The 25,932-nt window shown below is 36.4% G+C and overlaps 1 protein-coding gene across 2 annotated transcripts in view; it reads right to left on the bottom strand.

Moving 5' to 3' along the window:
- Positions 1-3,242: 3,242 nt before the first annotated feature.
- SRBD1 (S1 RNA binding domain 1) overlaps positions 3,243-25,932 on the bottom strand; it is a 129,063-nt gene continuing 106,373 nt past the window's right edge. The window contains exons 19-22 of one of the 2 annotated variants that reach the window (XM_084515173.1): positions 23,536-23,712; positions 19,729-19,899; positions 6,734-6,918; positions 3,243-4,177 (exon numbers count right to left, since the gene is read on the bottom strand). In XM_084515173.1, the coding sequence (XP_084371299.1) occupies positions 3,888-4,177; positions 6,734-6,918; positions 19,729-19,899; positions 23,536-23,712 (823 nt within the window). In that variant the 3' untranslated portion in view covers positions 3,243-3,887. The remainder of the gene's footprint in view (positions 4,178-6,733; positions 6,919-19,728; positions 19,900-23,535; positions 23,713-25,932) is intronic. The other variant, XM_084515174.1, reaches the window with a different exon arrangement.

Below are 25,932 nucleotides of genomic sequence, written 5' to 3'. Positions count from 1 at the left end.
ATTTAATTCATTTACTAAGTGCTTAGACACTGTAGAGATCATAAATAAAGCTCAGTAGAGCTTTTGACTTATTTGTTTTGCATCTATGTTTTCAAAGATGGTATAGTGATACCAGTTTCTAATTTCATACTACGAAAATATACTTTGAGAAGTATTACAGGAAAATTTCAAAAGGCCTGAGAAACATGATTCTAAGCTGTGCTGACCTTCATGTCATAGACAGTGGAGTTTATTTCCCCACTCCCAAATGACAAAAATGGAGTAAAGGTTGTAAGATCTCTCTCCTTTTTTCAATCCACTAAATGATTCTGTACGATGCAAAATACACTGTCTACAGACAGCTCTTAGTTTTGAAAATTAAAGCAGAGCTGGGAGATCAAATGATGTCACATTTTCCTAACATAGTACCTATGCCAACAGCTATTTGGGTGCTAGGAACGGCAGCAAAGATGTTTGACACTTGCTGTAGGTGTCGTCTGTGTTCATGTGGTAAACCAAAGTTTCTCCCCACTTACAGGCAAGTATGATGACTTCAAAGGAAGAGTCCAAGACACCAAAAATTCCCTGGGAAGGACACACGTACTATTGCTGGACGCTCTGCTGCTGCTGTATCATCACTTGTCCTATGCAAACTTGGCCAAACTGGTAAACCATTTGACATAGCACCAAAACAAAATGTCTCTAGGTAGAAGAAACAAACCTCACAAGCTAGGCAAGAAAAAAAAAACACACTATTATTAAAACAAAAAATCTAGAAGAGTTTTGCAAGTTCCTACAGATAGCAAAAAGTTTATCATGGAGAATCATACCTCCATGAGAAGCGTGTGTGAACACGAGTACTGAAAAATCATTCTTCACTCTGAAAAATTAACATAATTTGAAAAAATAATGTCAAATTAAAGGAGTCCAAGACACACCAATGGAACTATCTTATTAAATCAGGAACAGTATCAGGACATGGACTGTAGAAGTCCAGTATCAGCTCAGGAATCCAGCTCAGGAAAGTGCATGTAGTTTAGAAGTCCAATAAATAATTTACTTTTGGATAGCTGTCCTTTCAGTGGTGTAAGTCTAACAGCATCAATTTGGAGTTAATTTAGACTTCCACAGGAAACACACACAAAATCAAGTATCTGCACATATACATGTATATAGGTCAATGTAATAAAACTTCTGGTTAATATGCCTGCCTTCTAATTGCTCGTATTTTCACAGATCTTTCCTGGTATTTTAAATTTTTGTTAACTTTCTAAATCCAATTCCATCCCATCTACCTCTTGTAGAACAAGTAACTTGCCAGAAGTGTCAGTCTTCCTTGGTCACCAAGAGACTCTGCTGTCTCATCACAATATCATGGAAACCAAAGATCAGCAAGATGATCTTGGAAAGAAAATGGCAACATTTTAATTTACTAACTCTGCTATATGCTAGATTTTCATGATTCTTTGAAGTGACCTGCATAATGAACAGCTCTGAGCCATTAGTCTGTCCCTTAACTCATGCTGATAAAATCTTCCATACTTCACTACACTTAACTGTCTGCTTCCTCCTCATCCCATTTTGCACATTCACATAAACATCCATCCAACCACGTAAACGTTGACAATTTTTTCCTCATAGCATACGTTCCTGAAAGATTTTGAAATGACATTTGGATACCTTCCCACCACTGTCCTCAGAACTGACATAAACCATTCTTAAAAAATTCTGTTCAGCTATTTGCACCATGTACATAAGGTTCTGGGTCAAGTCAAACTCCATTTTTAACTCTAGTTATTAGTAAAGTGTGTACAGACAGGTTAAGTCCATAGAGCCATATGTTATCCATATACACGTATATGAATCCAAAGTTGCTTTGCAGCATTTTAATATAAAGATGCAAAATAAATGCTTAAAGATACCAGTTTCTCTGACTGAAAGTTGGAGAAAAGGGTATGCAACACCTACAAATAAGGTATGCTGCTTTGGAGAGTTTGCATCTTCAGAAAGACGAACACAACTTGATGCTGCGAAGTGGGAAATGGACAAGAATTTCCTTTACTTTCCTTTAAAAGCGTACCTCAACCCCTAAGAGATTTTTTTCCTGTAGCCTTAACAAGTACAAGAGATATAGTCAACACAACAAACTATCAGTTTACAGATCAGAGGGAAACTTTGCAAGCTTAAAATGGGTTCAGAGATACAAATAACAGATGCCTATGAGAATTTGAACTGCCTAGAAATATTTACCTGATTTCACTGATGCACACATCCAGCTTGCAGGAACTAATAGAATTGTAATATGGAATTTAAAAAATTACTTGTCTGATAAATACACGGAAGTTATAAATCTTAGGATTTTATTGATTGTTCTTATAAGATTTTTATATTGTAGAGATTATTGCTGTTTTTCTGGGAAGATTTTAAGACCATCATCTTGGATCCTACTGGACCAGAAAGAGATCACTATTGGAATCTGGAAGAAAATTCTACACAATTTCCGATTACAGCTGTTTCTTCAAGAATTACAATAAACAAACAAACAATTTTTGTATTTGCAGGGGGTGACTTTTATTCAGTGTGAAAGAGGAATCAGCGAGTACAGTTTCCTTCTTCACTTACAGTACTGACAGACCCAGTTAGCTTCTTACACCACCCTGCTAATCAAAACATCAACTAAAGTGTAAGAAACTAACTTTTTTTTTTAATGTAAAGAAAAAGAAGTAATTTAAATCTGTCTTCCTGTGAAGCAGATTGCTTTGGTAATGTTCACAGCTCATTTAGAAGTCCATTTCCACATGAGAGAACTGCTTGCAGTTCTCAGTGGTTTTGCTACTACTTAAATCCAGTTCTTAAGACTGCCTTAGAACCAACATGGAACAGGGGACAGAGTAGCTTGAACAAATGGCTCGACTGACTGGCTTAATGCGTCATGAATTCTCATATCTAACCACTGTACTAATGAAGGTTTCTGACAACCAGGTAAGGTTTATGTTACGTAAGAGATTTTATTATACCTTTTTCAGAGAAGTCTAATCCTGTCAGCATTTCCTTCATGTCTCAACCTCTGTTTTCATTGATTATGCTGGAAAAGCCCCAGAAGGTTCAGCTAATGGAAAAACAAAACCTAAGAGAAGACATTCTGATAAGACCATCCTCACAAACTTCATCCTTAAACTGTAGTGTTAATGACGTAACGCATCAGAAAGGAAGAGTACTAGGTCTGTTAAAAACATTTTTAGAACCAGCACACTGAGAAAAGATGGCCAGAAATATTTTTATTTTGTACAAGTATAGAACAACAAAAATGTCTTTTGACATCTTTGAGCCAAGTTTCTTAAACCCTAAGGTACATTCAAGTGTGCTAATCAATATGGTAACTGAACAATTGGAGGAAAACAGACCTCCTAGTAACATTGCTCAAATTAAGCAAAATATTTCTGAACCATCAACAGCATTAGCAGATGGTCTTTTCTTCAGTCTACTTTTGAATTGATGTCATTGCCAACTAACTTAAAAAGATCACTCTTCTACAACTAGGTACCCTCTTCCAGATTCTCTTCCAGAAATAAACTAAACTAAACCATTTTTTTCTTTTTTTGAAGGGGAGCAGCAGAGGTATCTTTCGAGACAGCAAATCTTGCACAGACAGAACAGATAACAGATCTGTCCAACAGCCCACTGGAATTTCATTTTTCTGCAGACAAAATAACAAGGTTCCTTGGAGGTAATCCAATAAACTGTTCTAGCAATTATTAACAGAAAGGATTGAAGAAATGTGGAAAAACTGTTAGATAAAAAAAAACACAACACTTTCAACATTCATTTCATTAAACACCTGAATCTCTAGAACCTTGCTAGCATTATTTAACATTTAAAATGAAGACTCAATCCTAAAAAAAACCCTCTCATAAAACACGAATAAGATCCAATGTTATCCTTAATCGAGGAATATCAACATTAAGCACTTTTACTTCCACTCTTTCTCCAGGACCTAACCCAAGGCTTCTTCTCTTTTTCACTTTTGAAAGTTTAGCTTCTGTTATGTTTCGCACTGGAATCAAACCTGCTTTTCCCACACCAATATCAACAAAAACTCCAAACGGTGTTGCATTTTCAACTTTTCCAGTCAGCACAGTACCAACACTTAAGTCTTCAAAGCAGACTATGCTTCTCTTGAAATCAGGTTTATCAAAATCTGTTATAAGAAACAAAAAATAAATTAGACACTGGAGGAAAAATTGCATCATTTTCTAATGGTTGTTTCCCGTTAATCATTTCTATTTATGAAGTCATTTCAGAGTAACTCTAAGGCAACAAATGCTCTTTCACTAGATTTTAAAATAAAGACCCATCTGTGAGAAACAACTGATTTCTACTATTTTATCAGTCACTTTAAAAGGCTATAATAAATGGAGGAATAAGCATAGTGAACTGAGTGGTATGAAACTATTACACAGGGATCAGAAGCATGTAGCATATTAGCTAGTGACTGAAAGATTCCTGAAATGTTCTTGGAGCTAGCGAGAAAAGACTTGAGACAACTCTTATTTGAGTTATGTCAATTATATATAACATGCTATACGAGATCACAAATTTGTATACCGGAAGGTGAATACTCTGTCTCATCACATACTAAGCAGAGAAGTCAACAATGTAGTACTGTTCTTCGGCTTGCTGTTCACCTGCACCATGACATCATGAAGTCAACTGCAGTGGCAATTTAAAAGCCACACATGCATCATTTTAAGCAAGTAATAAACTGAAGCCTGCATTCTACACAGGGCACACATTTTATTAAACTGTCCTTAGTTGCTTACCACTTTTACCATTTTGTGCTCCTACAAAAAACCCTTCTGAACCATCTCAACAACTTCCCTTTCGACCTTTTCCTACTGCTGTTTTAACTTTTCCATGATATAGTAGGACTAACGTTTTTCACAGAGAGCATGACCAAATCTTGATTCCAAATATTTTCCTATATTTTATTTCTTATAGGCAACTATAAGCTGAACAAATGTATAGCTAAAATGTACTTCAGCAGGCTGTGGATAAGATGCCAATGGAATAGAGAAACTTGCCATGGCAGCAATAGGTTTTGAATGAACTCAAAGTTTCCACTGAAAGAATGTACCTAATTGCTTAAGTCCAAAACAGTTCATTCTTTTTAACATTATACTGTGCAGTAGCATTTCAACAAAAATGGCAACTACACAGCCATTCAGGGCAATGAGCACAGCAAGAATCAGAGGAATGATGGTCACCTTTTTATTGTTTGCAAACAGACAGTGTCCGCCCTCTCTGACTCATTGCAGCTACTGGTTTAGTTCAAATTAATGTTAAAAAGAATTTTGCGCAAGAAGTGACTTATAACACCTTGAGGAGGAAAATATTTTTAGAATATGATAAAATGCTCCATCCTTTCCCTTCCTCCCCAAAATTCTTACCATTTTCCTTTGTACTGAAATAATTTAGGAAAAAATAAGCAATACTTAAAAGGATACACAGGAGAACTTCCTTTATGACATATCTCTAGCGTTGGAAAAAAATGTGGAATTGAATTTTAAACCAAGATTAATTATTTGAATCAGGGTAGAGTATAAACCATTCAGTCTGCCTGATCCCTGTTAGGCATGATTAGCAGGATTGCAAGGACAGTGATTTACAGCTATCCAAGCCTACTAGGCTGCCTACTGTCATTGAGGTCTGCCTCCAACCAGTGAATATTGCCTGCCTTAGCCTTCAGATTCCATAGTCAGAACAAAGTTTTCAGCCAATAACAAAAATTAGGCTAGTCCTTTAATCACTTCTAAGTATTCTTGTGCTTTTATAAGTAGAGCTCCAGTCACAGATCCTGTCTATGGTAATACTGAATGTACTGGAGAAACAGAGGATTAATATTTCCTCTGTTTCTATTTCCATAATAGATTCTGTTTTGCTTTTATACTTCCATATGCTAATATTCTATCCTACAATCATTTAGATGTGAGAGAACCAGAATGAACGGAGAAATAAAATACATATTTTCAAGATCACTAGTGGGAAATATTTATAAAATTTGCAAGGAAACTACTAAAAAAATCCAAAAAAGGTGGACAAAAATCTTATCTTTTTTAAGCATAAGTTTATTATTTGTTATTACAAGCCTACACCTTTGCTGTCTACCGTTATCTCATGCCATTGTAAGAGACTCCAGCTGTAAGTTTCATTAAACAACAGCATCTACAGATGTTTTACTTCATTGCCTACCTCATCTCACCCACCCCCACCCTCCAACTGTTCAGCACTACTGCAAAGTTTTAACTAAAGGTGGGTCATGAGCTATGTGCTCCAATTACACTTGTCTCCAAGAACTAGTGCAATAAAAGAGCAGAACTACACACTACTACACTATGGCTCCACAGACCTTTATTACTACTGTTTCAGCTTGGTCTCACAGCATTCCTCTCATGATGGAAAGCAAACGTAGATTTAATCAGCAGAAAGTCAACATATTGAAACTATTTCATTTGTTAACGGTCATACAACTCCCTTTCTTATGGCTGAAAAGGCCGTGATTTAAGACAGGATTCACACTCCTTACTTACTGAGCTGGAAAGAAACATATGACTATGATATAACCTTTTCCCTGTCTGAGAAAAAGAAATGGAGCTACACATTCATGAAAATCTACCACTGAAAAGAAAACATGCTGTTTAACACTGGTAAATACAGCAACTGAACTGAGATTTCAGCTTTTAAAACAAGGGTTTACCTGTACGGATGTCAAAGCCTTCAGGCTGAGTCAGACCATCGATGATTAGCTGTAGCGTGTGCACTGTTGTATTTAGCCTTTTGGCTGTCTCTTCCAGTCCCTCCTTTTGAATTACTGCATTTACTTTTTGCTGCATATCTGATTTTCCTATCTCATTTGGGTTGCCTCCAATGAAAGATAAAAACCTGAGGAATTCAAAGATAACAGATTTGTCATATTCTTCAGTGAAAACTAGACTTTTGCTATAATGTTTAATTATGTTTGTATTGATGCATGAAAAAAAAATTCTGATTAAAAAAAAACAACAAAGAACAGTGAACAACTCATTTCCCAAGTACATATCCTGTCAACTCATCACTGATCAGACACAAACATGGAAATGTAGAGTATGTCTGTATACTTGCATCTCCTGGAATAGACTACAAAACTAGAAGCAAAATTTTAAAATGTAAATTATTTCCAACTGATGATTTATCTCCCAGTAAAACTAAATCTGACTATGACTGTAAAATGCCTCTTTGCATAAAAGTTCCCTAAAAATAAATAAGAGTTCTATAATGCTGTCATTTTTATTGGTGGTAATTCAAATTAAAATGAATTGCAATGTAGTAAAACAATAAACATTTTAAATATTAAATCAATACAAAGAATTTTTAAATAAAACTAGTGATAAAAACTTTACACTTTTGTATATGAAATTTATGATTAAGAACAATTCGTTTTTCAGAAACTGATCAACTTAGAAATACTCAAGTCAAAGTAATCACTTATTATCACAAACATCTTCATTACTTATTTGCACCTATTGTTCCTATTCTTGTATACATATAAACACATTGCAGATCAAGAGACATTTATAGTGAAATCAAAACACATCTTTTTAGCCTTTTTAAACATTAAAAAGTCTTAATCCAAGTTCTCTTGAAAAAAAAAAAAAGGCAAAAAATCACAAGACAGTCTTTTTAGTTCAACAACATGGTGCACATGCTGAGAAGCACAAGAACCAATGACAAAAATACACATAAGACCCTCCTCCTTATTTTCAGTAGCGATACCTTAAGACAATGCTTATTTACCACTGAATAAATTTCCTTATTTTGGTGGACTTAAAATGCATGAAATTCACACAAGCTGAGTCACATTGTACTCTACAAAACAATTTGTCCTTTTCTCAGTAGACATATCAGTTATCTGCCATGGTGTCCTGCTCAGCAACTCACTGTTCCATGAAGACACTTCCATCCTTCTTTGTCATGCCTTGTGTTGTGTTGGAGGGAGGCACATATTTCTGGCATGTTCTCCACAACAGACATATAGAATTGTTTTCCCTGTCCTCTGGGGTCTGAGTGAATGTTCCCCTCCAAAATTGCTAAAAGAGATCTATCCTTCCTGTTCTTATCCTACACATGATAACGGGGGTAGACTACAATGCACAAAGGAAGTGTTGATCAGCAGGGTCGTACCCTGCACTTGGTAGTGGTGGAAGACATTCCAGCTCCATAAGAAAGAAGACTTCCTGGTACTTATAGCCTCCTTTACCTTTTCAGAAGTACTTGCTGTGCTTTATCCAAAATCTGAGGCTAATATTTCTTTTAGCAGGAAACCATGCAATTTTATTCATTTAACCGAGAAACCCAAGTGACAGCATTTCAGGTGGTAACTCAGAAAATGTTGTATGCAATTAAGCATGTTAAATTTATTTTTTAAGAAAACATAAACTGAAGAAACATTATTAATGCAGTATCAGAATAAATCTCAAACCTTATCTTTGAGCATAAGGGCAAATCTTCACTCCAAAACACCCATTGGTTTCACCAAAAGGAGGACAGCAGTCTAAAACTGACTGTAAAGATTTCTACCCCTTACTGAATTCAAGCACAACCATGGCAATTTAAGTGTAGCTGCAACACATACATTTGCTTTTAACACTGATAGATACCATTTTCACATTAATTTTCTCATTTTCTCAATGGATACGGATCTTCTGTGTGGTTGTATATGAAGGAAAAAATGAAACAAATAAACAAGGGTTCAGTGGATGAGACTTTTCTCAGGGCTCACTGAATTTTAATTGACCAGATTTCTACTTTGACATCACTATTATTATTATTAAGTAATCTGAGGTGCTTTGGAAACAAAGTAAATATCAAAACAGATGCAAAATTGTTTAATTCTAAATACTAATTTTTATTCTCTGTACACTAACAAGTACTACTATGCACATATTTTTTTTCCAATAAGAACCTATATACAAAAATATCAGACCTATCAACTGCAAAAGAACATGAAAATGGTAACGCTGGAAATGTGCGTAGGTCCAGGCGAGGCGTTCCTCAGCTACTCTGAGCTGCTGGTTGCTAACATCGATAGATGGACAATGCCGCCCCAGTGCACTAGTGACAGGCGGCAGCTGTCCGAGCTGTGAGTGACGTGCCAGATGTACCATGGCAAGCCCTACCAGCCTTATGACTCAACCTTCTAAATAATGTATGCTTTACCCAGAGCTCCTATAAACAGGTTTGCTGACATTCACGTACTTGGCTTTATTTCACTTCAAATGGATGTGCAGCGTGAGTACCCCTAAGTAACATTTTTTCACCATTAGAACTTCACAGGAGCATATTCACACTGTAAATCGGTAACAGGGAGGGTTTCGCTGTTGGTAAGTGCAACCACATGGAACAGTCAGCGATGTGTAAAAAACCTTACGTACAAAACTTTCAAACGGGTGGATAATGCAATCAGAATGCCCTGCATTATGTGCAGGTTGCTGGAAAGAAAACCAGCATGAAACAGGAGACACAGCCCAGGTGTCTGATCCCTCGATTACTATTCATGAAAGTTATTTTTTCTCCCCCTTGCCACCACCATCTGATTTATCTGATATTAAAAAGAATTTCTCATTTAGGCAAGGATGGTGGCTTTGGGTTCCTCATTATTTAAAAACTTACTAAACATGGTTACTGCTCAGACTTAAATTTCGGCTTCAGCCAAAAGATGCTTAAATATGTGCCCAGTTCTAAGTACCTAGGAAGTCCCACTGCCCCCAACTGAATTATTCATGTGCATTTAAGAATATTTCACAATCATGAGCTATATGTAGGCAGAACAGAACAAGGCCCGAAGTGCATGCATATACGTGCACGCAAAAAAGTCCTCTAACACAAGCAACATAATTCTGTTTCGGAAATTCTCACTCTTTTCAGTTCTGGTACAAAAGAGCTACGTAGCAAAATATTTCCAAATAAAAGCAATTTATTATGGATTATAGATACAGTTTTAAAAAATACTGTTGAATCTAGTTATACATTTAATGCATCATTTTCACTCAAACATAGCTTGAGAACACAGACCAAAAATCAATGTAAAGCACAAATATGTGGCTGAACACTAGACCATTAGATTGATCATTTCTATCTTTAAATGTCATTCCTATGAACAAAGTTAAATGTTTTCTTAATAATAAAAAAGCAACCCAACAACTTCAGGAGTTATTTAAGGTCAGAAAAAAAAAAGGATATAGTAAGAAACAACCAAGACTGTGATATGGTTACAGGGTAAAATAGAGGTTTCCCTTAATTTTCCTTACTTTGACCTTAGTAATGTTAAACTATCTTGCTACAATCTCTGAAAAAAATCTTGCTCCATCTGTAAATGACAGTTCCAGCTGCATAACCATAGGAACACGAATGATCTGTGTAAAAATGTAAGCCCTTCAAGGATTTTCCTGGCTACATATGTGAACTAAATAACACGCTGCAGTAGTTCAAGTGCTATGTTTATCTACCAGAAAGATAAAACCTAAAGAAAAGCTAACAAAAATTGAAATGTGAAAGACAAGATGTTTTTTCAGAAGTGAGGTCATTCTTGTAAGATATACTATCCTTTTTCCCTCAAATGTTGAGTGTCTGAGTGAATGTTGAACTTTCTGTTCAAGGAACATCAAGTCAGATAAAAGCTGCAAGTCTCTTAGGAAAGTTATTTAGAACAGAGTGAGACTTAGCTGGTTTAGAGATTTAGAGTTTGAGTTTTGAGATTTATATGATACTCTGAAACCTTTGCAACTACCTTAGTTTAAAACACATTTTTTTTTGCAGGCTTGTACGACCTGCAGAGAATGGTCATGGCTAAATCACTGATGTTTTTTATTTAATACATAATTTCATCCATCTTACCCAGATAAAGAAAGAAAAGTAGCATAAATGTAACAAATAAGCACATCATGTTCACTTAACATACACATCTGCACAAAATTATAGCACAGCCCTCGCAATGCTTAAAAGATAATGCAAATTTCAGTGGAATGCAAATAAAGTCAGAAAACAGTAAAAAAAAAAAAAAAAAAAGTTACCAAAGGAAGCCTTCAGAAAAAAAAAAAAAAGAAGTTACTTTAAACCCCCCAAAAAGCTTCTTACAATATGCAGGAGTCCTAAAGCTTTGTAAGGGTTTTAGTCACAGTCGTTCTGTTTTATGTAATCATTTCCAGCAACACGACTTAAGAGCTGGGAGTACTGGATTCATTACATTAAAGCAACATGATATGCCATTACATCTTGTCACAGTGCACACATGAATTAATGGTAATGCAACATAATCACTCTGAAAACAAAACAACTTTGCATTACCATGTGCTTTGTTAAGTAAAATGTACATTCATGACAGTAGTGAACTTAAATTATGCAGGCATTTATGTTCAAGTAATGTTTTGAAATGCAAAAGCATTATTTGTACAATGCAGATGTTGAGAGTTCTTGTTTCCACTAGGCATACAGATCTTCAATATTTCAACTACTGCGTTGGATTATAAACCAAACAATATCTTACTTTGTGATTAGCTGCTGCATACAAAGTTAGTTTCAAATCTATTTAAAACTACTTATATGGTTTAATCAGATAAGGATATTTAACCAATGTTTTTCCTCCAATGCGTAATTTATTAACGTTATAAGTTATCTGAGTGCATGCAGAAACCTATAAAGCATTCAGTTTACAACATTTTGAAAGGATATATCAAGAAATGTAGTTTCTAACTGCGAAGAAATTCAGATACCATTACACTCCAACACGGCCACTTTGCTACCATGCTGTTAGGCATGCTGTTGTTAGCTGTATTCATAACTACCAATATATCACATAAGTGAAGTGTAACCTGAGATACAAAACAGTGAAACACCATCAGTTACCCACAAAGAATCAGTACTTGTTAAATGAGACTATTCCATTAGAAAGCTTTATTTTTTTCTTCTTAATTATTTTTAAAATCCAAACAGTAGACAGTTACTTTAATTACAAAAAAAATAACAAAGGAAAAAATACTGTTTGATTTATGTATTTACAGCATAACTTGAGGACAATTCTAGTCTAGTATTTATGCATCAGGATTTATAGCATAACTGAAGGACAACTCTTTGTCATTTCCTAGTTCTTCTAATCATTCTTATTACCTGTTTATTTTACATCATATAATGTCAATTAGCAATAAAAGTCTTTTCTGCTTTTATTTATAACTAAAAAAAAATATGTCTTCTAAAAATCCACCTACTAAGTTAATAGTCAGACCTGCAAATGAGCCAGAGTTCCAAAGCGATAAATATGAACTATAATTTATTGGGCTTAATGGCCTTAAATCTACAAGTGTTCTGAATTAGGGTTAGCTGTTTCCTATTGGAAATAGTTATAAGGATTCAATAATTTACTGAGCTTAACGTTTTTCAGGTTTTCTTAAAAGGAACTAAAGACTTTACTAAAAAAAAAAAAAAAAACAAAAAAACAAACACCTTATTTTGTACATTAGAAAGCTTTATTATATACACCATGTGCACCAAGTACAGTCTAATTGAAATGGACAAAAGATGCTTGATGATTTTGAAGTGAAATTAAGGAAAGGCATCCTATCAAAGCAAAAACTCCCATCCTCTGTAAAATTATTCACATTTAGTGCATTATTAAATGGAAAATGAAAGTTTGTTTCCATTCCTCATGCACCGTATCAAGTAACTAACCTATTCCATCCTCAATATCTGTTCTCCTTAGGAATTGCCTCAGTTGCTCACTGATGAAATAGGACCTGGGCTGAAGCAAGCCAGTGAGCTGAAAATGCTGTCAAAGGCCAAGTGTGCCATTGCATAAAGTGGGAAAAAAAGGAAGAGCTTTCTTTTTGTTGGATTCTCCTTAGCAATAGTTTTCCTTTTGCATTTCCCTGTCAGTGCTTGCTTTCAGAGCTAGCAAGTGCAGCTACTTGGTCAAGTTTTCAACAAAGCAGGTGCTGAATCCACCTGCATACTAGAGCAGCAGAAGCACAAGAAATGTTTGAAAATTAATCAATACAATGCGAATACAATGAATGATACAATACAGTGCAATGAAATACAAAGCATTATCACTATGATGCTCATTTCAGCAAAGCATTTAACTACAAATGTTTTATTTTGGTGATGAATAAGCACATGAACAATGCTTTGCTGAATATTCTTGGGATTTTGAAGACCTTTTCGTCAAGAAGTATCAATACACAACTAAGGGTGAGACAACGTCCTGTCAAAAACTGCTCTTACGGCAGAACCACCTGCAGCAAGCAGTAACCTCTCCTACCTGGCAAGGTTCTAAAATGGTGATTAGCCAGGGAAGACTCCCTCCTGCGTTACGCTAAATCACAACTTTAGATCCGTTACAAATACATGTAGTGGTAAAATATTTCTAAGTCAAACTTGACTGAAGTACAACCTGTGCGCCAGATGCTTCGATATGTGAGCTGCAAATACACATTCGGATTGCCAATCTTAAGCAAAGAGCATTTTATGAGATTTAAATAAAATCAGTAAATGTTAAGATTCAGTCATATGAAACCAACTGCACCCAGCAGACTGACACAACAAAGGAATAACATTGTTTTTTTTTTCCCCCAGCATTTTGGTTTATAAGCATAACCTGGTTGTAACTTCTTGGGACTTCCTAAATGTTTCCTTGGTTTTCTTAACAGTTCCTTTACAATATGTACCAAGAAACTGGATATGCTCTACATGTTTTATTAATCGTATGTAGAAGATTCTGCCACTATAAAATGGTTTTCACATATAGACTTCTCGGAAACTTAAAACACAGCTTTGCTTTGCAGGAAAATATGCTGCCTACAAAGTACTTTAAGAGACTTTTTTTTTCTTTAACATTTAGGAAATTATGATTCATAATAGTTAAAGGTGTTTGTAAGCTTGATCACTGCACATGACAAAGCCAAACTTTGACAGTGTGGAAACCATAACAAAAAATGTTTTGGTCATCTGCAGTGTGTTAAATCAACAGTAGGATGTTTTCCAATTATTTTCCAGAAATTGTACAGATTTTAAGTTAAGATGTCTAAGTGCCATAAATCAATCATACCAGCACCATTTGTGCCACTGTAGTAAAGATTACATCAGTGTTTCCATTCTAAAAAAAAAAACTATTTTTCAGGGGTTTCTAATTCAGCCATAAAAATTGACTCCAGCCTAAAGCTTGGCAACCAAAGTTACCACTTGGGAGCAATTCTTTTAACCATTTTTTTTTTTAATGGCTTGGCCTTTCAAGATACAAAATACTTCAGAAAAAAGAAAATCAGTGGTTTGAAATTTTGGTGAACTTCTATCCCTCAAAAACACTGTTTTTAAAACTGATAATTTTGTGTGTCATAAATCCGTAATGTGGACTACTGCCTTTGGGTAATTTGGATAGAAGCAATGGATAAAAATTACTGGCTCATGTTGTTTAAAAATAAATGTAATTTCCCATGAAAACTTTTAATCCAATAAAATTTTCATGAAAGCCTTTTCTCATGGCAAGATGTGGTAGACATGGCATGAGGAAGCTTTTATGCAACATCTATTCCATCCATTTTGATTTCTGTGGTAAGAGATATGCAATGCTGTATTTTGATGCCTTGAATCAAATCTGTTCATCTTATTCATTGTAACATTTCTGCCTTGTGTCAGCACAGATCTATCTGTGAGCGTGACACAGTGACTGACAAAGTTGTGTAAACTGAGAAAGAAGAAAGTGATACTTTGAAAGCAGCAAAGACGCAGAGCTAACTTAAAATGTATTTTGTTTAAAAATATATGTATTAAGTTCTGATTCTAACCCACTTCTAACAGTTCCAATGGTTCTCATGCACATGAAATTTAAGTTATAAAAAAACTAAATTATAAAAAATATCAAAGGTTTTAAACCATAGCAGAGCTAGTTTAGTACTAACATCTTAAAAAGTCCTTCAGAAGCTGGTTGATTTTAGTAAGGCTTATAAGCTTTTTTTTTTTTTTTAATAAAAAAAAAGTCATTTAAAATATATAATCATTACTAAATTAAACCATTAGTTGCTTGATGGGAATATATCTGATTTATATTTAGACCTTATGTCACAAGTGCCGATTTTTCATATTATACTTTTATATAACATATTATATTTTCATATTATTGGGTTTTGTCAGTTTACTGAACATCTGTTTGTTGTTTTTTTTTTTTTTTCTTTTGTTGTTGTTGTTGTTTTTTTTCTTTTTACTTCTTCTTCTTCAAACAGCTCTTAGGAAGGAAAAAACATTAGGACTATTTCCCCTGCCACCTTCTCTGCACCATTTTGTAGTATCAAACTACTCCAAGTTATCACCTTCATATTTAATGAACTTTCAAGGAAAACATCTTTCAATTGCAAGAAAAATACTGTTGAACATAGAGTACCTTAATAAAAAGCACCTTGAGACTTTCTTTTTCTTAACTGTAAGATAGATAAATAGAAGATAGATAAATAGAAGTAAGATAACAGAGAAAGTCCAAAGGAAACAGAAAAGACCGATTCTGTTACAGGGACAGATGCTATGCTTATTATTTAAAGCATTCCCGAAATATAAAAAGCTGATAATGTTTATTTATTTTAATAACAACTGACGTTCTTTTGCATAAATAAACTTTATGCCACAATACCTACAACATGCACTTTGATTTAAATATTTCACCTGAATAAATCAGTCTGGGAAGGGAAAGTGCTTGGTGGGAAACAGACAATGAATGGCACAGCTGGAAACTTACTTTCAAGTAATTGCATTAGGCAAAGAAATGACATGAAACATAGCATTGGTCTGTAGCCACGTCATACTCCTCTGATGTCTTTGAAACTCCCAAAGCCCAAAGAGTTTGACTGTGAGCACATTTTAAGAAACTCCAAGGTATCTCTAAGCAGCGTTGGCAGTGCAAGAGGTGGCAGCCTCCTCTCTTGAGTCATGTAGAAGTCTCTCTCCAACAACTGTCTTTTGGTTGAGTTGTAAAACTTGTGCACATTAAAGTTTTTTTTTAGCTTTAAAAAAATAAATGGTGCTAATGCTGGATTCCCAGCAAAATTCAAAGTCATATAATTACATTCTACCTACTAAAATTGTCTTCAGATTTTCAGTTGTATGTGAATAACTAACTACCCTGTGCAACAATACTACTACTCACTACTTGACATATAAAGTAACCTGCGCTCACAATTCTTTATTTTCTGATCAACCTTTGTGATGACATTATATGCAGATAAAATCACATCACATCACATCACATAATTTCTAGGTTGGAAGAGACCTCAAGATCATCGAGTCCAACCTCTGACCTAACGCTAACAGTCCCCACTAAACCATATCCCTAAGCTCTACATCTAAACGTCCCTCAGATTTATGAAGGTACCAGCCTTTTTTGGGAAAATACAATATTTCTTGGGCATGCATTTGAGAGAAACAAAAACAAAATCTCAAGAAGGCCGTTAACTCAGTAATACAATAAGAATATTTTGAGCAAGTCCATCAGAAAAGAGATTATCAACTGGCTGTTATATATAGTTGTATATATAAAAGTGTCCTGGTTTCAGTTAGAACAGAATTAATTCTCTTCCTAGTAGCTGGTGGAATGCTGTGTTTTGGCTTAGGATGAGAAGAGTGCTGATAACACCCCGATGTTTTAATTGTTGCAGAGCAGTGCTTATACCAAGCCAAGGACATCTCAGCCTTTTGCTCTGCCCTGCCAACGGGCAGGCTGGGGGTGCAGTAAGAGCTGGGAGGGGACAGACCCAGGACAGGTGACCCAAACTAGCCAAAGGGGTATTCCATACCATCTGACGTCATGCTAAACAATATATAGGGGTGGCTAGCCGGGGGGAGGGGGCCGGACTGCTCGGGGTTAGGCTGGGCATCGGTCAGCAGGTGGTGAGCAATTGCATTGTGCATCACTTGTTTGTACATATTATTATTACTTTCCTATTATCACCATTGTATCATTATTATTATTTTGTTATTATTATTTTCCTGTCTTATTAAACTGTCTTTATCTCAACTCACGGGCTTCACTTTCCATTTCTCTCCCCCGTCCCAGAGAGGGAGGGGGGAGGGTGAGCGAACGGCTGTGTGGTGTTTAGCTGCCGGCCGGGTTAAACCACGACACACTCCCAGGTCCTTCTCTGCCTGGCAGCTCTCCAACCACTCATCTCCCAGCCTGTAGCTCTGCTTGGTGTTATTGCACCCCAGGTGGAGGACCCGGCACTTGGCCTTGTTGAACTTCATGCAGTTGACCTCAGCCCATCGGTGCAGCCTATCCAGATCCTCAAAAAATCCTAAAATACTATAGTATTCTGCCACTGACTGGCTAAACTTCTCTGCTCCCTGAAGCAGTCTTTCCATGTCAATTAACCTTTAAGTGAAGCTGGTAACACTATTAACACTTGTACTGATTACATTATTGTACTACAGCTGGAAAGCCAAACGGGCTACAAACCAAATCCTGATTACTTGATATTTAAATTGAATGAAGTTCAATATGGAAAATTAACATTAATGCTTCTTTATTTATTTACAGTAACTCTGAAAAATCTACAGTAGGGCTGACCAAGCTTTCTGATCCTTTGTGTCACTTAAATGTAGAATCACTGATATCAGGATCTTGGCTGATTTTGTTAATTTTGTTTTTGGTTTTTTTTTTCAGCTATGCATGAGCAAAGAACTAGTATGAAATGGGTGATGCCTAAGAAAAAAGTGGAAAGGCTGAAGAAAAGGAGAAACCAAAGTCTCTCCTTTATACGCTGCACAAAGAGTAGGGACACTAGTGGGCAATTTCACACTGGCCTTAGTACATGGCCCAAGGAAGGAGGAAACTTGGCATAGAGAAGATGGAAACAAAAATATAGCCTGTGCCCAGAAGAAGGAAACAATGTGCACCTACACACTGCAAGTTCTATATGCAATCATCTCCACTGAAGAGCTAACAGAACAGGGAAGATGTCCTAAAAATGCAAGGTCTATAAGTTTTTTTTACATAAGAAATACAAGCTTCATGAATTCAGAAATTCAGCATCTTTCTTTGAGGCTGAAGGATTGTTTTGTTATAAACAGGAAGCACAACTATGTTTCTCCAGGAATAATATTCTGAGATGACGAGAACCCTAAAGCATCTAACTTCTGACAAAATTATCTCCAGCATGCTGTAAAAAATGAACCTGTTCACCGCCAATCACTTACAAAAATAAATATGTCCTGGTTTATGGTAGGAAATAATGTTTTCTCAAGAGGACAGGCCGAGCCTAATTTCAACCAGGGCTGATGATAGAAAAGATCACATCTTGCACTAGCATTCACCAGCTGCAGAACCTCTCTAAAGAGAAGCAAACATGGGTTCCTAATTACTTTTTTTGTGACTTACATAAAAAGCATTCTCTTCTTTTAGCCAAAGGTCATATACTAAAACTACCATAGTTCATATAATTGAGAACTTAACATAGACATCTTAATTAGATCTTGCAACATCAGAATTTAATTTTAAAGCCTCGTAATAATGAGATATGCTCAAATATGTCCACGCACTTGTGTGCGCAAACACACATGCATAACAAATCTTGCTGGCCAAAATCCACTGAGCAGGAAGTTTGTTTGGCACATGCCAAACACAAGCAACAAAATAAAAGCTGTTTTAAATGATGCAGAGTTATTAAACTACCACTGACTGAAAATCTGCACAGCGTATCAATGTGATTATTTGTAAGAACAAATTAAATTCCTTTTAATTAAGGTCTTGGACGAAATAGCATATAAAGCACAATCAATAATCACAAGGTCAATTAGACATTTTCTGTTAATTTGCACAGAAATTACCATGAGCTAATACACTCTATTACAGTGTTTTAAATCAATCTACATAATTTCTCTGAAATTACACTTCTTACTAACAAACTTCACGCATGTGCTGCTTTGCTGCTGGCCTCAAAAACTGAAGTGTTTTCAGTTTCACCAAATTCAATAGAGTACCTCGCTACCTGGGCATTCAAAGACACCAGACAGCATTTTCCAATATCCATGTAAAATTTAACACCGAAATGGTCACACCCAGTTGTAGAAGCATTTGCCGAAGGGAACTATACAAAGTCAATAGTTTTGCTGGGGAAATATAAATACATGCACAAAAAGGGGAAATATTCCTACCCAAAAAAAGTTACGTTAGAGAAGAATGCCTCAGAAATCCTTTACTTAACATATGGGGGCAAGGCTGAAGACAAAAATCAAGATTTCAGTCACTGCTGGAACAGATGATTTGTCTCCACACTTTGTGAACCGAAAGTCCAAATAGTGTAACGTGTGGCATAAAAACTGTTGCCAAACAGAAGCAAATTGAGAAAATTGTCCCCAAATAGGGGGCAAACAGTGATACAAAGTCAGAATTGGGGGACAAAAGTTTGGCAAAGTTTAGAAAAATACCAACTCTCATATCGATAAACGTGAAAACTAAAAAGCAAAGGAAAACATTAAAATCTAAAAACTTGCATGCACATAAGAGACAAAATTCATCAATCTGAAATCTTTCACCAGTGAAGCATGCCACTTTCTTGAGAAAGAGGAGAAAACATCAATTAAATGTAAAAGTTCCTGCCTCAAAAGGCTGAGGAGGCTGTTATCATAAAAATCAGTACTTTCATTTTTTTAAATTGACAATTCAAAAACTTTCCCACCACTTACCTCATTGCAATGTTGTAAGACTCTGGATGGATACAAGTTTGATCCAAAGGATTGGGCTGCTGTGAGGAACTTGATGTCGGTTTGCTCTTCTTTTTACCTTGTTTTTCACTGGTGGCTTGTGCACCTGCTTTAGTCAAAAGTGCTTGACTTCCAATTTGAGTTTTCTTACTACTGCCAGAAATCAAAAGATGGACATGTCATTCTAAATGAACAACATCCAAGCACAGTGCCCACACATTAAAAACAGATTCAAACTTTTATACCATGTTCAATCTCAATGAAAAGTAAAAAACAAACAAACAAAAAATCTAAACTAAATGGTAATAGTGGGTGAATCTTAACAACATAATTATAGCATGAAAATCTATCATACTGATGTATGCATAAATTCATTTAAAATAGAAGTAAATATTAGATTCTGTGCTTCAACAAAATTCTTTTGGGATGCCAAGATTACAAAGGAAGTAACAAATAAAGCAAACTACATGATTTATAGTGTTAAAGCAAAGCACTTCCTGAAAATGAAAGTGAAAGTGCTGACAGTGTGAAATGCCTCACTACACAATCTACTGTTACGTTTGCAATCTGGATGGTATCTTCCGTCCGTCAAATGGGGACAATTCTGTTTACCTACTTGATGTGAGGATACTTTCATAATTAACTTTCAGCATTTAGACTTAATCATTTAAAAGAGAGGAATGCAATTTGGAAAAAAAAATAACAAGATTTTTTATTCATATTGTCTTTAGGTAAGCAAATTGCAGAATGAAGTAAGTTTTAATGTTTAAGCAGCATGTGTCCTCAGACCATATTACTTCACTTTGTAAACTTAAATTTCTGAGAAAGTCCGCTCAAACATGGGCCAGGTCTAAATATGAAAAATTTCAAATCAAAAGAATTCAAACTGAGATTTGCTTGGAACAGTAAAAATCTAAAGGTCAAACTTACCAGTATTTCAGTACTTAAAAAATATTACCAGAAAGGTATATGCTATGTTCTGCACCTGGACTGGAGTAACGCCCATCACAAGCACAGACTAGGAGACAAGTGGCTGGAAAGCAGATCTGCAGAAGGGGACCTGAGGGTGCTGGTCAACAGGAGGCTCAACAGGAGCCAACATTGTGCCCTGGCATCCAAGAGGGCAAATATTGGTATTTTGGGGTGCTTTAACCACAGTATAGCCAGCTGGTCAAAAGAGGTGATTCTCCTGTTATATTTAGTATTGGTGTGGCCTCACTCTGAATACTGTGTGCAGTTCTGGGCACCAAAATGTAGGAAGGATGTTAAGATACTGGAAAGCGTCAACAAAGCTGGTAAAAAGGCTGGAAGACATGTCCTATGAGGGGAGGCAGAGGACACTTGGGCTATCCAGTCTGGTGAAAAGATTACCAAGAGGAGACCTCATTGCTCTCTAGAACTTCCTGAGCCGGAGAAGCAGGGAGGGAGGTGCCGGTTGCTCTGATGACAAGACGTGTGGGAACAGCACAAAGCTGGGCCAGGGCAGGTTCAGACTGGACATGAGGAAAAATTTCTTAACCATAAAGGGGGTCAAAAACTAGAACAGGCTCAAACACACTAGAACAGGTCAAAAACTAGAACTCACTAGAAAAACTAGTGAGGTGATTGAGGCCCCACACCTGCCAGTGTTCAAGAGGCATTTGGTTAATGCCTTTAATAACATGCTTTAACTTTTGGTCAGCCTTGGAGTACTCAGGCAGTTGGACCTGATGATCTCTGAAGGTCCCTCCCAGCTGAACTATTCTATTCTGGTTTTGTGAAAGTATCTATATACAGATTTCCTTAAAATAGAATACAATATTGACTTCGAGTTAGTTACGTACAACTAGCATTTGGGTTGGGCTTTTCTTCTTCAACTGTCTGGATAACAAAGGTTCCAAAATCCATGGACAGATTGCCCGCAATGGCAGAAGGACTGTACATGAACAACAATGATGCAACAAAAGATAGGAAAGAAGACCAGCGTGTGGGTGCACAACCGTTACGCTTCTTTTAAAATTTCCCTCAAGTTTAAAAAAAAATTAAAAAATGCTCATGATACTAAAGGTGTCAAATGACTCCTCTTCAAAAAGGTTCCTTTCACTCATCTGTTTTTGTTTGTTTGGTTTTGTTTCTGAAATCACAAATGCTTTCTACTTTCACAGAACCAAGCAGAACGCATTGGAGGACTCCAAACTAGCTCTTAGGTTTTAGGCTCTACCTCTACATGGAATGTAGGCAGAACTGCAGCATAACTTTCTCTAGCAACATCAATATTTTAAATAATCATTGATTATTCATTAACTTGTAAATACAAATAACAGAAACTAATTCATAAAACACTCCATCAACACGATTAGAGAGGACAAAAATAAAACCTTCCCAAAGTCCATTCCACAAAGTTTTAGTCTTGCCTCCCAGGTCTACAAGAACTGTTGTGGAGGCAATGCTTTTAGAGCTTTATTTTGGCATCAAACTCCAAAGTCAGAGCAGATTTTTCAGGTTAAACAGTGTTCTCAAATTTTATGGAATCTGACTAACATCAGAAGTGTGCTCCAGAAAGGGGAAAAAAAAAATTAGTGTTGTTAAACATTTCACCACTGAATTTCTGGAAAAAAAAAAAAAAGGTATGAAGTTCTTAAACACTTCACCAGTGAACTTCTGGAAAAAAAACATGGCACCAGCTTTCCCCTCCCCTGTTTGTACTGCAGCATTCACTAGAGCAGATCTGTACAATGTAAGACCTATCAATCATCTACAGCCTTGAAAGCTATTTCTTTGGCCTTCTGGTGATTGCAGCATGCACTGTTTGGCCTGCAGCACGTGCCTCCCTGCCAGATGGGCAACCGATCTGTATCCCTTCCATCCGGGCGGTATGCCAGTCCTAATGTGCCTACCTCCTGCCTGGAAGTTACACATGTGCTGTTTGGCCAGCAGCAACTGGGAATACAGTATTGCTTCTGAGCATTGCGTTGGCTAAAAAATAGCATGTGCTTCCCAGGAAAATATTTTTTTAAGAGGAGTCAGCAGCAAAAGGGTGGGGATGGCGCTACCACTGTGCCCTTTCCTGTTTTTTTTTTTATATTGGAAAGAGAAATGTGAATGATAGAAGAGACATTGCCCTACAAAGTGCACTTTCAATTATGGAGAGGAAGTATTTCAGGTGGACAGAAGAAGCAGAATGCATGGTTGCACGAGGAAAAGGTTTGGTAGAGAAACAGGAAATGAAATGGCAGGGAAAAGGATGACTGAGCATTGACAACTGGAGGTGGGAAGAGGCTTCTTACATATTTGAGAAGGCAGGCAGTCACATTATGCTTGCTAGGTACAAGAGTATAACACAGAGATTACACCAGACAGCCCATGTAACTCTTTCTCTCCAGCTAACGGAACTGTAACTCTCAGAGTATCTTCTCTAGTTTACTACCAATGCCTTCTGCAGAGTATAAATCTTCACCACACTAAAACAGATTTAACAATCACTAAATTACACGAAGCATAAGTCTGTCATGTTTTAATATCTTACAGATAATGACACTGCCACATGTCAAATTGCTTCTGTTGATTCAGTTGCACAATTTGTGACTAAACTTGCATAGCTATAGAAACCATTACTTAGGCTAATAAACCTTGATGATGCAGTGGACGAGCTGTGTTCAACCACTGACTTAATACAGTTCATTTGGTAAAATATTTTCTTTCAGGGGGCAAAGGCTTAGGATTTTTCTCAAACCTGAATACAAAAGAGAAAGCAAAGACTTCTCATACTGTTCTAGGTAACTTTGTCAAGAAAGCTAACATCATTATTACCTGCAGAAAGTCTTTATATATTCTTGATTGACTCTGATGAAGCCAGCACACTGTTGGAAAGTTTTGGGGCCCAGACCCTTAACTTCCTTGAGCTGTTCTCGGTTTATAAATGGTCCATTCTTCTCTCGCCATTCAATTATATTTCTAGCTCTGTTCGCATTCAGGCCTGCAATATGTCTGACAGCAAAGTTTACAAAATACATTTATTACCATTGAACAGTCATTAATACAAGTCCTATCCATTACAAGTACATGCATTACTGTAGAAAAGCTGGTTTACAAAACCTAGAAAAATTAAACACAGCTAGGAATTTTGCAAATAAACTCCCAGAGCAAAGTCATAGTCTGAAAAAAGATCCTTTCTCTGAATTCTGTGGAAGGAATCCTCTCAAGTCAACAAAACTTGGTACAGCAATACACTTCTGTACATACCTAACTAGTAAGCCAGGGACATGTAATTTATGATCTGTGGGCTATTTCTGTAATACCAATTCAATTTGTCATGTCTTATGGCCTGCCCCCAGCTGCCCTCTTCAGGAAACGACGTGGGAGGAGGGTTCAGGACAGATAAATTGTTCCTGTGAGAACAGCCCCCTCTCAGCTATTGTCTTTCAGTGATACTGCAACACCTTGCCCCAACATGAAGGGCTGATGTCTGCTATCCAGAAGGAGGGTGGCTGGGAGCAGCTTGCCTTCCTCTCATGATTTAACAGATTCACACAGCTTGTTCCTTTTCTCTCAGCTGCTCTTGAGATAAAAGAGCAGCTGGGAACAGGCTGCATGAGTTGTTCCGAGAGCAACTTAAATCTGGCAAATAACTTACCTGTGAAGTGCAATTGCAGTAAGCCAAGTTCCTTCAGGAAGCAGTGGGTTTGCTGCATGTTTTCTGTACGTACATGCACCCAAAGTTGTACTCACATGGAGTACAATAATCACAGAAAGAGGGAAAAGTGCTGTGGTGGGCAGTTACTTCTGGCACTAGAAAATGAAATGTTGCCCATATGGCTCTAAATATCAGGTGCTTTTGCTTTAAGTCAATGGCAGCAAAGACCTGCTTGTGGAATGGCACTGATTCTAAAAAAAAAAAAACAAAAAAAAAACAAACAAACAAACAAAAAACAAACAAACAAACAAACAAAAAAAAAACAAACCTGGCAGGAATAGCTGAAATTAGAAAGCTGAATGAGAGTAAAAAAATCATTCCAGTCTCATCCTCAAGCAGAAGTTTTAAAATAACCCAAAGTTGGTGACAACTTAGAATTAAAATGGAGATACACCTTTAACCATAGAGAAAAATATTAACCATTAGGTGTAGAATTTTCTCTAAAATTTTCTTTAAAATATCTGGTCTATTTACACTGACAAAGGAGTATGACAGTTCACTGAGTTTTCCACTGGTGATCTTAAGTCTTTGAAGATACTCAGTGATACTGCAGGTGCTGTAATGTTGTCATCCTTTTCAAGTGTCATATATTGCAACAAGTGTATTTAATGCATTAGAAAGCATGACCAGAAAGCCCTGCACCTTGCATATTCTAGCAAGAGTGACAATTTCATTAACTGTACATCCAAGGGAAATTTAGAGCACATCTACACAGAACAGCAGAGTTAACCTTTTAAGAAGCAGGTTAGATCCAGAACTTGAAGTAGCACATAATCATCAGAAGCAAGGCTAATTAGTCCAAAGCAGTTAGCCAACATGGTTACCACCTACAGCCATGACTGGACAGTGTCACTCCACACTGTCAGGCAGTCCCGTAGAGTCACCGCACCACCCGAGCCCAATGCCCTCAGCTGAACTGCACAATACGGACATACTCTTCTGACAGTGCTTGTATGTTACACTTGTTAAAGCAGGTTTTTAGTTATAGAATGAAAGCTTCTCAGCCTCATTCACCAACAGGTATTGCTTTCTTTCTCACTAACATCTAACTTATATAAATCTGAAAGTGAAGACTGAATGCAAGACCCAGACTAAGACTTAGACACACACACAAAACAAACATGGAAGAAAGTGGAAAATCAACAAAAAACAACAAAAATAGGAAAGCCCTTTAAAATACGGGAAGACAACATTTTCAGGAAAGAAAATATGGGCTTAAAATTAAAAAAAAAAAAAAATAGAGCTGGCAAGAATACTTTTCTCAACTTTTATACCTAACACAATTGTCACTGCCAGTATTATGGACACGCTTTTTCTTCCCGTCCTACTTGAGCGAATGACAGCAAGACTTTGCTCTTCTGAGAGGCTGTTCAGCGAAACGATTCTGAATGGTACACACCTGAGACTGAGATTGATTTCTAACCAAGAGAAATAAACACCAGAACATTTTTCCAAGTAAATATGGAACAATTACTTTTAAAATTTTCAGATACAACAAAGGAGATGTACTTTTC

This window comes from Aythya ferina (assembly GCF_964211825.1).
Source record: "Aythya ferina genome assembly, chromosome: 3".
Lineage (NCBI taxonomy): Eukaryota > Metazoa > Chordata > Aves > Anseriformes > Anatidae > Aythya > Aythya ferina.
Note: the sequence above shows the minus strand (reverse complement) of the source record. Positions and strands in the feature narration are given on the sequence as shown.